Source organism: Delphinapterus leucas, chromosome X (genome assembly GCF_059928025.1).
Source record: "Delphinapterus leucas isolate spDelLeu-1000000601 "Yukka" chromosome X, BTC_Dleu_Yukka2, whole genome shotgun sequence".
Lineage (NCBI taxonomy): Eukaryota > Metazoa > Chordata > Mammalia > Artiodactyla > Monodontidae > Delphinapterus > Delphinapterus leucas.
The window spans coordinates 100,999,384-101,013,865 of NC_143150.1; the positions used below are offsets into that span (position 1 = coordinate 100,999,384).

Below are 14,482 nucleotides of genomic sequence, written 5' to 3' on the forward strand. Positions count from 1 at the left end.
TGGTCAGGCCACAGTAAGTAGCTACAGATGGAGTCCTCTCTTAACCCAGGCCCCACATCAAGGATCCCTGCCCGATCCCCCTGCCTCTCTCATAAGGATGATCCCAGCAATGCTGGGTGGTTTCCGACTTTGGAACGTAGGACTACACAGAGCAGATGTTCCCACGGGCACCACTGTGAAGACAGAGTCCCATGTGTCAGTACATGGCTTTGTGCTGTGCAGTGTTTGTGTGCTCTTTGTGGGTGTCTGTCAACCCCTCCTCCCGGAAAGTGCATTTCCTCAGGGACTGGGTCATGATTTTGCTCCAGCTTCCTCCATTCAATCTGCCCCTGTCTACACATGAGCAGAAATCTCTTTGGATTTCTACATTTAAGAGCATGAATTTTTAGGGCTTCTGTAGATTTTCCCCTAATTGAGGAATTTCTATGAACACTGATGGAAGTTTTGTAAAACTGTTTCTACTTTCAAACAGCTATTACATACGTCATTTCGTTTTATTTGAAAGTTCAAAAGGAACAACCAAAATGAAACAAATGGCTGACCCTTGATAGCAGTTTTAGTAGAAACGTTTCTGTTTTACACTTGGACAGCTATCAAATTGGGGCCTAATTACTTTACAGTTTTCAACAGGTGGTTCTTAATGGCAAGGCAGTTATCACACATTCAATAAGAAAAGGAGCTAACTAGGTGGACTTGGATGTTTGATTATCTATTTAAGCGTGTAATTGCATTTTTCAATATAATTAGCAATAAAATTGAATGTGTAAATTAATAGATGTGTTTCCCCACTTAAGTAATTGTAATTCAATGCAATACTTTAGATTAGGGGCATTATTTCTCAATTGATGGCAATATAATTTCATGATCATTGTTTTTCTTAATATTTTTTCTGATAAGAACAAAATATATGTAATCAAAAGACTGTTTTAATAAACTGAGATGCCACGTTAAGTGTAATTATATTTTGATTAATTTAGATAAAATTTATGGAAGATTAATACTCGAATAGTCTAATTAAAAGAATAATGGGAGTTCACTGGAGGTCCAGTGGTTAGGACTTGGTGCTTTCACTGCTGAGGGCCTGGGTTCAATCCCTGGTTGGGGAACTAAGATCCCGCAAGCCGTGAGGTGTGGGCAAAAAAAAAAAAAAAAAAAATTTGAAGAATAAAATCAAACTCCTTACCATGCTATTGAGAATTAACCCTAGCATTTTTCTAGGGCTATATAATAAACTGATATAAAAAAAGGGATTGTGAAACATTTTATTTAACTATTGGTCAACCTATAGCTATTATTTTTCACAAATTTTGATATAGATGAATTCAGTTAAATCCTAAATTTTTTTAAAAGAAATGAAGAACAAGATTTAGCATTACTATAAAATAGCATTTTTTCTTCCTAAATGGTAATTTTCAGTGTAAAATTAAACTATTTTTTACATGTTTAAGAAGCTATACTATTTTTCAGGTGTAAATAATCCTATAGAAAACAGGTCAATATAATACCTCTTTCCAGTTACCATTATTTCATTGAACATGCATTCAATACAGTACATAATTGACACATAACTTATACATTTGGGACTGTCTCCTGGGGGTTATAAATTCCTTCCTCAAATCAACACATGGCAGTGTCTTTCTCGAAGGGAATAATGCCGTAAAACGTTTCCTCTAAGCCTGTCTTCTTTCTTTCTCTCTCTCTCACTCTGTCTCTGTCTCTGTCTCTCTCCTTCCTCCCCTGCCTCCTCTCCTCTCCTCTCCCTGGCTCTCTCCTTCCCTGGCTTTAGAGAAGCAAGATGCATGGATCCCAGAGCCAGGAAATTAATTCTGTCAACAAGTTGAGAGAGCTTAGGAGCAGCTCCTTCCTCAATTGAGCCTCTGAGGAGAACCCAGCACTGGCCAATCCCTTGATTGAAGACTTGATAGACCTAAAACAGAGGACCTATCTAGGTCATGTCTGGATCTCTGATCCGTGGAAAATGTGATATAATAAACACGGATTGTTTTAAGCCCCATGTTTGGCAACTTGTTACACAGCCGTAGATAACTGATACAGATAGGGCCCAGCAGGTCAGGCTTGCCTCCACTCTGCTCCCATGGGACTTCCTTATCCAACCATTATATTGGGCTGGCCAAAGGGTTCATTTGGTTTTTTCCATAAGATGACTCTAGTAAGTGCTTAGTTGTCTTTAACTTCATTAGAAACAATTTTGTTAGATTGTATTGTGACAGCTGTCATATCAGAGTGCATTAAAAAAAAAACTTATCAAAATTGGTGAATTTTTGTGTAGCCAATTTGATATTGAAGATGGAAGAAAAAAGCAACATTTTTGGCATATTACAATTTATTATTTCAAGAAAGGTAAAAACGCAACTGTAATGCAAAAAAAATGATTTGTGCAGTGTATGGAGAAGGTGCTGTGACTGATCGAACGTGTCAAAAGTGGTTTGTGAAGTTTCGTGCTCGAGATTTCTGGCTGGACGATGCTCCAAGGTTGGGTAGAGCAGTTGAAGTTGATAGTGATCAAATCAAGACATTAATTGAGAACAATCAATGTTATACCGCACGGAAGATAGCTGACATACTCAAAATATCCAAATCAATTGTTGAAAATCACTTGCACCAGCTTGGTTATGTTAATTGCTTTGATGTTTGGGTTCCATGTAAGTTAAGCAAAAAAAACCTTCTTGACCATATTTCTGCATGTGATTCTCTACTTAAACGTAACAAAAAAGTTCCATTTTTAAAACAAATTGTGACAGGCGATGAAAAGTGGATACTGTACAACAGTGTGGAACGGAAGAGGTCGTGGGGCAAGCAAAATGAACCACCACCAACCACACCAAAGGCCCGTCTTCATCCAAAGAAGGTGATGTTGTGTACATGGTGGGATTGGAAGGGAGTCCTCTATTATGAGCTCCTTCCGGAAAACCAAACAATTCCAACAAGTATTGCTCCCAGTCAGACCAACTGAAAGCGGCACTCAATGAAAAGCATCCAGAATTAGTCAACAGAAAACGCACAATCTTCCATCAGGATAACACAAGACTACATGTTTCTTGGATGACCAGGCAAAAACTGTTATAGCATGGCTGGGAAGTTCTGATTCATCTGCCATATTCACCAGACATTGCACCTTCGGATTTACATTTATTTTGGTCTTTACAAAATTCTCTTAATGGAAAAAATTTCAGTTCCCTGTAAGACTGTAAAAGGCACCTGGAACAGTTCTTTGCTCAAAAAGATAAAAAGTTTTGGGAAGACGGGCTTCCCTGGTGGTGCAGTGGTTGAGAGTCTGTCTGCCAATGCAGGGGACACGGGTTCGTGCCCTGGTCTGGGAGGATCCCACATGTCGCGGAGCGGCTGGGCCCGTGAGTCATGGCCGCTGAGCCTGTGCGTCCCGAGCCTGTGCTCCGCGACGGTGAGAGGCCCGCGTACAGCAAAAAAAAAAAAAAAAAAAAAAAAGTTTTGGGAAGATGGAATTATGAAGTTGCCTGAAAAACGGCAGAAGGTAGTGGAACAAAACGGTGAATACGTTGTTCAATAAAGTTCTTCGTGAAAATGAAAAATGTGCCTTTTATTTTTACTTTAAAACCGAAGGAACTTTTTGGCCAACCCAATAAATTTACAACTAGTGCAACTCTTTGCTTATTCTTGAGGATAAGATCTTTGTTTAGCAACTAGAGGGCTGACATTGTTATCTACGTTCCTATAGTCTTCAGCTGCCTTCAAGTTGCCTGCATTGGTTATTCCATTAAAGTGCCAGCCCTTGATGAAAGCACACACCACAGTTCCATTCTCACCTTTTTGTCGCTGAGGATGATGACACAGTAGCCGGTGTGCATGCCAAAGGGGAGAAAGAAGACCTCCAGGCTTGAAGTCCCTTTCGCCCCCAGGTGAAGAGTATGTGTAGAGCAGAAGAACTCTTTGATGAAATTGGACTTAATTACTGCCAAAACATGAAGTAGGGCTTGTTTACGTATCATTTCATAAGTGCTGTTCAAATAAAGCAGCTGTTTCAATTAGTGATTAGAGTTTGGGGATGAATTTTTAAAATGTTCAAAGCATTAGCACACAAAATTAGATGATGCATTTGTTAATGAAAGTATGGGGGATCCCAGCCCAAGCTTGACATAATAAAAATGTGTAATTATGACCCTCTATTAAAGATTCCTTAAAAAACAAAAGGAACTTCACTAGTGTTTAAAATTAGCCTAGATATACATATAAAACTAAATAGCAAAGAGATCATTCCAGAATCTTCAGCTTTTTTGTGGACTATGCAATGATTCAAATTACAGGGTGTAACAGACAACTTAAACTGGAAATAAAGGACTGTTTATAGTTTTATCTTTTTGTTGGCTTTTAAAACATATCCACAAACTCCTCAATACTGTCTCTCTCCCCCGTTGCGGAGCACAGGCTCCGGACGCGCAGGCCCAGCAGCCATGGCTCACGGGCCCAGCCGCTCCGCGGCATGTGGGATCCTCCCGGACCGGGGCACGAACCCGTGTCCCCTGCATCGGCAGGCGGACTCCCAACCACTGCGCCACCAGGGAAGCCCCCTCAATACTGTCTTGAATGTGGAGATACGGTGGGCCAGTCTTAGTGACCTGATCCTAACGGAGAGTATGCTAGAATGCAGCAAAATCAAGCAGTATGACTTCTGACACTAGATCAGAAAATGTAATACAACTTCTTCCTAATCATCTCTCCTTCCTGGTTCACTTGCTTTTAGAACCAAGTTGCCATCCTGTGAAGAAGCCAAGGCCACATAGACAGGCTGCATATAAGCGTCCAAGACAACAGCCCCACCCTCGATCTGACAGCAGCTGCCTGAGAGACCCTGAGCAAGAGTCACCTAGCTGAGGCCAGTCACCCCCGAAGTGTGAGAGATAATAATATAAGGCATTTTTGTTATTTAATACCACTACATTTGAGGTGATTTGTTCTGTAGCTAGAGATCACCAGAACATCCCCATATCCATTTTCCTATCCATCATTCTATCTACATTTTCTAAATCTATAGTTATTTCATAAAACAAAGTAAATCTGTCTTCTGCTTAACATTTTAAACATGGTGAGACCTGTCACCTAAATAGGTTTAAACAGTTCAGAATAAGCCAAAGGAAACATAAAGGTCCCTTATTGAAATACATTCATTGTACAGGCGAGGAAACTAAAACTCAGCAGTGAAAGGCAAGATGTGGACAGAGTTTTCCAAAGGGTCATGGTGCAGAAAAAGCTGAGGACCAACACCTCGGGCTCCCATGTGGCTAGCAATCCCCAGGGCTTACCGTTCTGTCTACAGTCGCATTTACTGACTATTTCATTTCATATTATGCTCTCTATATGCAAAAAGATAAAAGCTTTTATTTGCAGCACTCACAGGTTTTTAAGGCATCTGGGGCCTGGGAACAGCCCTCAGCAACATCATGTTCACTGCTACTCACAGCACCGCTGTCATAAGGGAACAGGAAGACAACATCAACAGCACAAACAAGACTCAAAAACAATATTCTATCTTAATTCAATCTTTTACACATCCTTAAAAATTATGGCTACCTACAATATGATATGCAAAGACCACAGATGTATTTCCAAGATCATTTTTACATTTATATTGTGTTAGAAATTTTAAAAATAAGAAAAATCATTTATATCTTCACCATTGCTTTTTAAAAAATTTGGTAAAAACAATTCCTTTTTACTTGCAAATACTGTAGAGAAGTAAACAGTTGATAATAATAATAAAAACCCAAATCCTCAGACTCCAAAGGAGGGTGTCTCAACTTAGGACTACATAGGCAGTCTCTCCAAAAATGGTTCTAGAACCTGATTTCTTGAAAAATTCTCTTCTCTAAGCTAACTGTTCCCACATTTGTTTCTTTCTCATAAAGGTAGAAGGAGACTTGGGCAGCTGTTTAATCTCTTGTTGCACTTCTGAAAATTAGCTAATCACAGTCTGAAGCAAGGGCCTCCCTTGGAAGGTTCCATGTCTTCCAGAACCCATCAATTTTCTCCAAATTGCTCCTCTTGGTATACATGATTATTTTGCTGTCAATTAGGACCTAGGCTCTAAGACACTGTTTGCCTGATTTTTTTCTGAGAATATAAAAATCCCGTATTTTCTCACCTTGCCAGCTGATTTGTTTGAGTTTGATGCTGTAAAAACATACTATTTCTAAGTAATGTTCTTCCAACCATATCCATTCCTTTTCTCCAAACACTGTCTATTCTTTACACCACATTCTTAATAAGGTTATTTACCACCTCTTGTCATTATTCTGTGCTTTACTTCTACTCACAGGCATTCTATTGGTTTCAGTAATTCCCTTTTTTAAAAAGAACATTTAATACTCTTATGTCATTTGAGCATTTGATAGATCCCTAAAGGCTATGATAGACATAGTAGATGGATATTTTAGCATTTATAAGAGAGACAATACAAAGAGTGGAAAGAAAAACAAAGAATGCTTATTTCTCAATGTACCGCTCTGATGCCATCTCTTTGATAATGGAACTCTGGGTAGAATGCCTGATTAAAATGCTCAGATAATCTCCAAACCTCATTTTGTTCAATACTTGCAATCACTAGACCTTCAGTCATTTTTGTTTTTTCATAGTGAATAGAAAAGCAGAACAATTTGGGCTTCGTCTCCTTTTTCTTTTCTTTACCTATTTTGTTGGAGAACAGCTAATGAAAGTGCCTTTTTGAATAAATCAGAGTTGCCTTATCCTCAAAGGAAAGTCTCAAACCCAGAAAAATTGAGTTACCTGTACTATTTATGATAAAGACAAATAAAAATAATTTACAGATCTAAGAATTTGATTGACTTGCTCATAAAGCTAATGATTGTCATGATTAATTCAGAGACATCAGAAAATAATTTAATAAAATAATCTGGCTCAGGAAAATTCTAATTTACCTGATCAGTGTTCTTTACCCTAGAAATTTGATGACAAACCCAATTTGATTACAAAACCAGTATCTTGCATGTTCCAAAGACAGAAAAGAAAACAACTCACTTACCTTTTTGTTAATCCCCATACCTCAATCCATGCTATCACTTTCCCAAATGCTCATTGATTATTGTTGAAGCTAAGGCAGAGGGAGAATTTCAAAGCCTTGGTCTTAAGGAAGAATAGCATCAAAAGAGGCTAAAATTATACAAAACACTGTAGATCAAGTAATGGAATATTTTCTGCTAATTTAGTAGTAGGCCAAAGTCAGGGAGTAGAACCTACTTATGAGGTGGGATGGGATGGCATTACTTTTTCCTCTGCAATAGTTGTAATACAGCTCTTTTCAAGCTAAAATAATCAAAACGATATTGAACTGATTCTAGTCAGGGCATGAATAAATCAGCTCCAAGAATGGCTTCCTTCTCAAGCTTCTCCAACAGGGAAGGAAGATCTTTATTATAAGCTTTCATACTTCTGGGTTAGCATTCAGGGCTGCATCCAAACCAAACAGCAAATGATCTTGTTCAAGTCTAGTTTTTATGCATCACAGGAAGGAATATAAGAGGATCAATTTTTAGATGCATTACATCCTCCATGTTTCCATGAGTTTGTCAAAATAGGGCCCCATGGCCATCTGGAGGGCTGTTAAAATGGAATGTTTGCTGCCTTTTGTACTACCTTGGCTCCTGAACAGTTGAGGAGTCTCTAAAGCAAGGGGTGCTAACCTGTGGTACAAGGACAGAGTGAATCTGTGAATTTAAATGGGGAAAAATTCACCTTTATGTCCACTAACTCTTAATAGCAATTTAAACCAACCCACAGTAGTAGTGGTTAACTATACTATGAATTGATCACCAAACAATCACAAATATGTATACATCACATTTCAGTTCTTGCACATATCTTGAGCTGTCATTTATTTCATTGCTACTTTTAGAGTATGGTAGTTAATCTCTACCAGTAGATCTTACTATGTATTGTGTTAATGAAGAAGTATATATTTTAACATATTACAATTTTTAAATATTTTGATAATCTACTAGACTATTACTTTCTTCTATGCTATGGACTGAACTGTGTCACCCTTAAATTCATACGTTGAAGCCTTAACTCCCAAAATGACTGCATTTGGAGAGAGGGCATATTGGAAGGGAATCAAGGTTAAATAACATCATAAGGGTGGGGTGCTAATAAGACAGAATTAGCATCCTTACAGAAAGAGACACCAGTGAGCTCAACCTCTCTCTCCATGTGTGCACAAAGAAGAGGTCATGTGAGCACACAGTGAGATGGCCACCACCCATAAGTCAAAAGAAGAGGCCTCAGAATGAAACCTAACTTGCTGGCACCTTGGACTTTTCAGTCTCCAGAACTGTGAGAAATAAATTTCTGTTGTTTAAGCCACCCAGTCTATGGTATCTTGTTATGGCATCCCAAGTAGATTAAGACACTCTGTAATCCTTGCATCTTATTTTATGTATTTATAAAACACTATTCTGTGAAGTAGAATAGGTTTCATAAGACTACCAAAGAGCTTGACAACATTAAAACCTCATATGAAACCCTAATCGAGAGCAAGAGGATCATGGCAGATTGTTACTCTTAGTATATACATCTGGTTTTTGATTCACTCTGCTTTCCTTACAGACTTGCCTAATTCTAACTGTTACTAATTATTCAGTGTAGCAGAATGAAATATTTTAAAATCATGGCTCTCCAGAACCCAGCTTTTTTTTTAAAACAAGACTCAGAAACATCTCTCTACCAGGGCCTTCTTTCATTTGGGTGGCTATTCTGGGCCAAGCTATACTGGGAACAATGACAAATGATGAAACCCCTCAGTTCACAGAGTATCCAGTCTGTCATGCAAAGTAGCTCTACAAGAAATAAGTACAAAGCAGAATGATAAACACTTCAATACCTCTTCAACTTGAATTCACACTTTCCTATGCTGACCCTATAGTCCACATTTATAAGCGTATGCCTTGTACTTCCCCTTGCCTGCCTGTCCCCCACTCCCCCAAATGCTTCTGCGATTCCCTCTTCCTATGATATTTCTATATTTGTAGGATATTTGTAGGAAAGTTCTGCCCCTGCTTTAGATTCTGGCCGTCAAGATCATACTCATATTTCAGATCCCAATTTGTATATGATAAAGGAGAACATGGTGTACACATGGAAAAAAGGTTACTAGGACCTCATTTTTCTCCTTCAATGTTTTATCTTTCACGAAGATCTCAAAAATATCTACATAGTGATATTCCTTGCCAATCAGCTCACAGAGCATACACACATATATATATATATTATTTTTTGGTATAACACATACTACTGAATGCATTCTGCCCTGTACAATTGCTTCCATTTGTGTAGATTTTTTCTTCTTCTCTGCTTGATGGTTGGCAACTTTAGGGCCAGGATCTGTGACTTATTTATCCCAATATTTCTCCAGTACTAAGAACAGTACTTAAGGTGCCACTTAGTAAAAATTTATTGAGTGATAAGTAATTCAAAATTGCTGGAAAAAATTGCAAGTCATATCACTGTAGGAAATTATTTACAAATTGCCCATTTCTGAGCACTGATGATCCATCACTCAATTTTAAAGTGCGGCTAAAATCAGTCTCCTATCCTGATCCTTTCTGATAATCCTTGGGATTTAACTAGAATAAAAACTTCTTAACTACTCTTGCTTATGCTCAGGGATCATGTTCACATAAAGTAAAATATGTGATGAACATAAAGTTTCCTCATCCATGTGGTTTCAACTGTGTTGTTTTATATGTATCTGTTGCTTAAGAAGACCAGTTTACAGAGACATTTTACATTTTTAAATAGGAGATCCTTTTTTATGCCATCTAAAAGATAATTTCAGCACTTTACGGCTCATTTGAGAAGAGGTTATTTATCATGTGGGGAGATATTAACAGAAGTGACTCTGAAGAGGAGTATCAGTTAGTATACGCTAGGTCATGCTACAGTAACAACTCCACATCTCAGTGGATTAACACAATAGTTTATTTCTTGCTCACACATGTAGTGATCTTTGGTGAAGGAGGCCTCCATTTCTAAATGTGCCTCTCTAATAACTGTGGCAGGGAGAGGGGACAAGAAAAATTGCTCACTGGGTCTTAAAGCTACCACCTGGAAAAAACAGTCAGCAGTTCTCACATGCCATTGGCCGATTGAGTTATGTGTTCATGGATAACTTCAACATTAGTGGGGAAGTGCAATATTACCATGTGCCTAAAAGAAGAAAACAAGGATATTTGTAACAAAGCTCTAAAAATAATCCAGTTAGCTTATGGAGATTTTAAAAAACATTTTCTTGTTCTCTTATGTTACCTTGATGATTAAACCTAGAGACCAGACCAGGGCTTTACTGAGATAATGTAATACTTATTATATCGTGTATTACATATGAAAGTTAATCATAGAGGTACTGCACCAGACTTCCATTCTGGTCATGACTGAAATGCATGTTCTTAAATTTTGTGTCTGGAAATCTGTTCAAGACAAACATTAAGGAGAGCTTTAATAAAAACAGGATGTGTCACATTATTAAGTATTGTTTTATTAAGATTATATTTAAAGATCAAAAGGCCTCATTATGCTGATGAAGCCAGATTGATGAAATATTAGATAATGTCGTGCTATTTGGAAGAAAAACACTCTTTTGTGCTCCCCTCACGGTGGAACTTGTTGGTTGCCTATCCCAATAACCCCTGGTCCTTCCCTCCTCCCTGACAAAACCCTCATTTTCTTTTGATGTGTATGTGGAGAAGGGCAGTTTCTCAGTCTTCCTTCCAGCTAGGGTTGGTTATCTGATTAAGATTGGATCAATGGCTACAAGCAGAAGTGCTATGTGGTATTTCTGGGAAGCTTCCCTAACAGAAAAAGGGTACACTCTTATCCTTTCTGCTGCCTATAAAGTGGACTTGATTGCTGGAGTTCTGGATACTTCAGCTGATCCTTGAGAAAATGAATAAAGGCTTGCCTGTTACATGAACCGGAGCCTGGAGGTGTTACACAGAAAGCAGTCAGGACCCTAGAAGAAGGAGCCACAGTAATGCTTCTAATAAATCTGTTCAGAATTGTCAGAAAAGCAAGCTTTTTGGTGAACTTGAGACTATTCTATCACAACTCAACATATGGATTTGGGGCTCAGTATTCAATCCATGTCAATGCTGAAATGACATACCAAGGACCAGCCCTTTTCCTTGAGGAACTGTGTGGCTTTCGCCTTTGTCTCACCCTTGCCTTTGATCTGGGAGACAGTCTTTAAAGAGGTGCACAGGAGTAAATCTGCGATCCTTTAAATTAACGGCTCTGAATTTTTCTTTGAGAGCTAATCTGCCAAAGCCTGACTACTCTATGTTCTCCCTGACCCAACACTCAATGTCACTGCATCTTTATGTTTCTTTCCTCACAGGAAGACTTGAGAGAAGAACTAAGACAGTACAGTATTATAAATACAAATGGAAGAGACTATATGAGAAATAATGATCAATAAAGTTTGAGACTGTGATAGACACACTTCTTAAGCGATACTTCACGCTGAATTGGGAATTATTTTGCATGAGTATTTCCAAAGTTTCCTTCCTTTCCTAAATTAAATTACAAATGCTTTCATACTTGTTGACTCTATTTTGTTTTTGATTTAAAAGGCATAACTTAAAAAGATATCTTTACCTGTAGTTTGAGATTCTATGGCTTCAATAATTCTGGAACTTTGGGTCTAACTAAAGCCATTTCAGAACATTGCATGAAGAAAAATCATATTAAAATCTGGATACAGAATTTCCATATTGTGTTCCAAATTATGAAGGTAGACTCATTATTCTTGCTCTTCATTAAACAGATCCATTTTGAGTTACTTCTGCTCACAGATACCTACAGCATTTCTTTGAGATTTGACTCTAGTTTAATTACGTGATACTATAAATTATTTGCAATTAATGTGAAGAAACTGTTTCAAAGCCATTCAGGCAAAATCTGTGACCACAAAGCAACTTCTTGATCAAGAAGCAAGGGACTGAAAAAAGAATCCAGGAGAACTGTTTACCGAAGTTTTTTTGCCAATACTAGCATTTCACACTACAAAGAAATTAACATAAATGCCTACAATACTGCATTCCTATGATATCTATAATGCTGCTTTATAGCTCAATGTATCAACACTGCCAAATCCTTGCCTCTTGCAATATTTTTGCAGCTAAAAGGATGACACTGATGCTGTCAAGCATTACACAGAGACAATGGTATAAAATAAACTAACAACACAGTAGTAACGGTCAAATGCACTTCTATAATAGAAACCTGCATTATTTTGTTTCTGCCTGACTTTCTTCAACCTTTATAACACTGTTTTATTCTACTTCACTTTAAATAGCTATTTTATAGTTTAAAACAGATGAGACATATGAGGCAATCTAACTTTAAAAAATTCTACTTTTCTATTGAGAAGTCAAAGTTCCTTTCTAAACTAAATACAGACTTCATAACATGGGTCAAATAAGCTTAAATACAGTCAATCCTCATTATCCACCAATTCCATTTTTGCAAATTCACCTCCTCACTAAAATTGATTTGTAACCCACAAATCAATACTCATGGCACTTTCAGAATTGTTCGCAGGCATGTGCAGAACGGTGGAAAGTTCCAGTAGCTGGTCACACAAGTTCCCAGCTGAGGTCAAATAAGGTGACACTGGGCTTTTCTATTTCAGTTTTCCAGCATAGATAAGCAGAGGATGGAGACAGTAGGGGGTAGTACACAAGTACAGAAGTGCAAGCCAAGGGACTTCCCTGGCAGCTCAGTGGTTAAGAATCCACGTGACAATGCAGGGGACACGGGTTCAATCCCTGGTCCAGGAAGATCCCACATGCCGCGGAGCAATTAAGCCCGTGTGCTACAACTACTGAGACTGCACTCTAGAGCCTGAGAGCCATGACTACTGAAGCCCATGCGCTAGAGCCTGTGCTCTGCAGCAAGAGAAGCCACTGAAATAAGAAAGCCCGCGCACCACAACAAAGAGTAGCCCCCGCTCACCGCAACTAAAGAAAAAGCCCGCGCACAGCAATGAAGACCCAACGCAGCCAAAAATAAAACAAATAAATAATAAATAAATTAAAAAAAAAAAAAAAAAAGAAGCACAAAGCCGCTCTAGCTCTGAGGTCAGGAGGACAGGCTTTAAAACCTTTCTCTTATACCTGTTAGTGGGACTGCCTCAGGTAAGTCATTTAACACTTCTGAACTTCATTTTCTCTGTGTAAAGTAAAAAAAGTGGAATCTACCAGGATAGGTTGTTTTTAGGATTTACAATTATAATCTATGTGGTTAAATATACTTCTCCTCGGAGTAATGGTGCAATATTCACTAATTGAGTGTTTATGGCAACTTTATAGAAAATAACTACCATGAATAATGAGAATCCACTGCATTTAATAAAGTGCATATGTATTCAATTTTCATGCACATAAACCTAGAAATTTATAAAAAGAATAAGTGTGAATAATATAAATTATATATATAATATAAATTAAAGATTTCAAATAAATGAAAACTACTATGTAATTATATAACAAGTTTACTTGAATGCTAATTTCTCAGAAATTTGCCTCAGATAATTATGAGCATAAAATATATAGACATTTACCCATCATTCATGTGGTCAACAAATTCTCCAACTTCAGTTAATTGGGATGGCAAAGAGATAAATGTTGAGGATTCCACAAAAATGACACTAAAATAAATGAAAAAAGGATTATTTTGAATTCTACTGTAACATATTTCAGATGACCACAAAACATTCTTCTTTTAAATTATTTTCCATCATTCATAAACTATAATTAGAATCAGAATAAATTACAATTCAAAAAGTCCATGTGCTCTCATTCTGCAACTCAAAACGTATGCTAGAAAGAAAAGATCTGGAATGGAAATAGGTAAAAAATGCTATTTTTATACGGAAAGTCAACACTGAATTCTCATAACAAGGAAATTTAGAGCAAAAATGACCACCCAAATTATATTCCAGAAAGAAAGAGGAAATTACACACTGGTCTTAATACACTGTCATAGTTATATACATTTAATAATTTCTAATCCTATTTCCAGAAAAGAGAAACGTTTCTTTCAGGATTGGACATGAGATTTGGGTACCTAGTTAAATCAGTGCATTAATAACCATGCCATCATCTGGAATCACACAGAAATTCCGTCCTTCCTATATAATAATGCTCATTCCTTCAAGAAACAGTTTTGGAGACTCCATTGTGTGTTAGGTGTGGGACTAGGTACTGGAAAGTACAAACATGAATATGTTATCCTCTCAGCCCCTCACAATGTAGAGAAATGATACTCTAACGGCAGGTGAAAGATATCATGAAGAGTCATGTCAGGAATGCCTAATCCCTCCTGCAGAGTTGAACAGAATTTGTATAATATTGTTAAGAACAGATTTATCCAAACTTGATTTGTTAAAGGAAACCTTTTTTATTATGTAACAGTTATT

At 37.6% G+C, this 14,482-nt stretch overlaps 1 protein-coding gene across 1 annotated transcript in view; it reads right to left on the minus strand.

The window, feature by feature from the left end:
- The window catches only part of CFAP47 (cilia and flagella associated protein 47), a 546,463-nt gene that overhangs the window by 197,040 nt on the left and 334,941 nt on the right, over positions 1 to 14,482 (minus strand). The window contains 3 exon segments of the mRNA XM_089904937.1: positions 3,804 to 3,949; positions 5,390 to 5,460; positions 13,625 to 13,711. Of these exon segments, the coding sequence (XP_089761063.1) occupies positions 3,804 to 3,949; positions 5,390 to 5,460; positions 13,625 to 13,711 (304 nt within the window).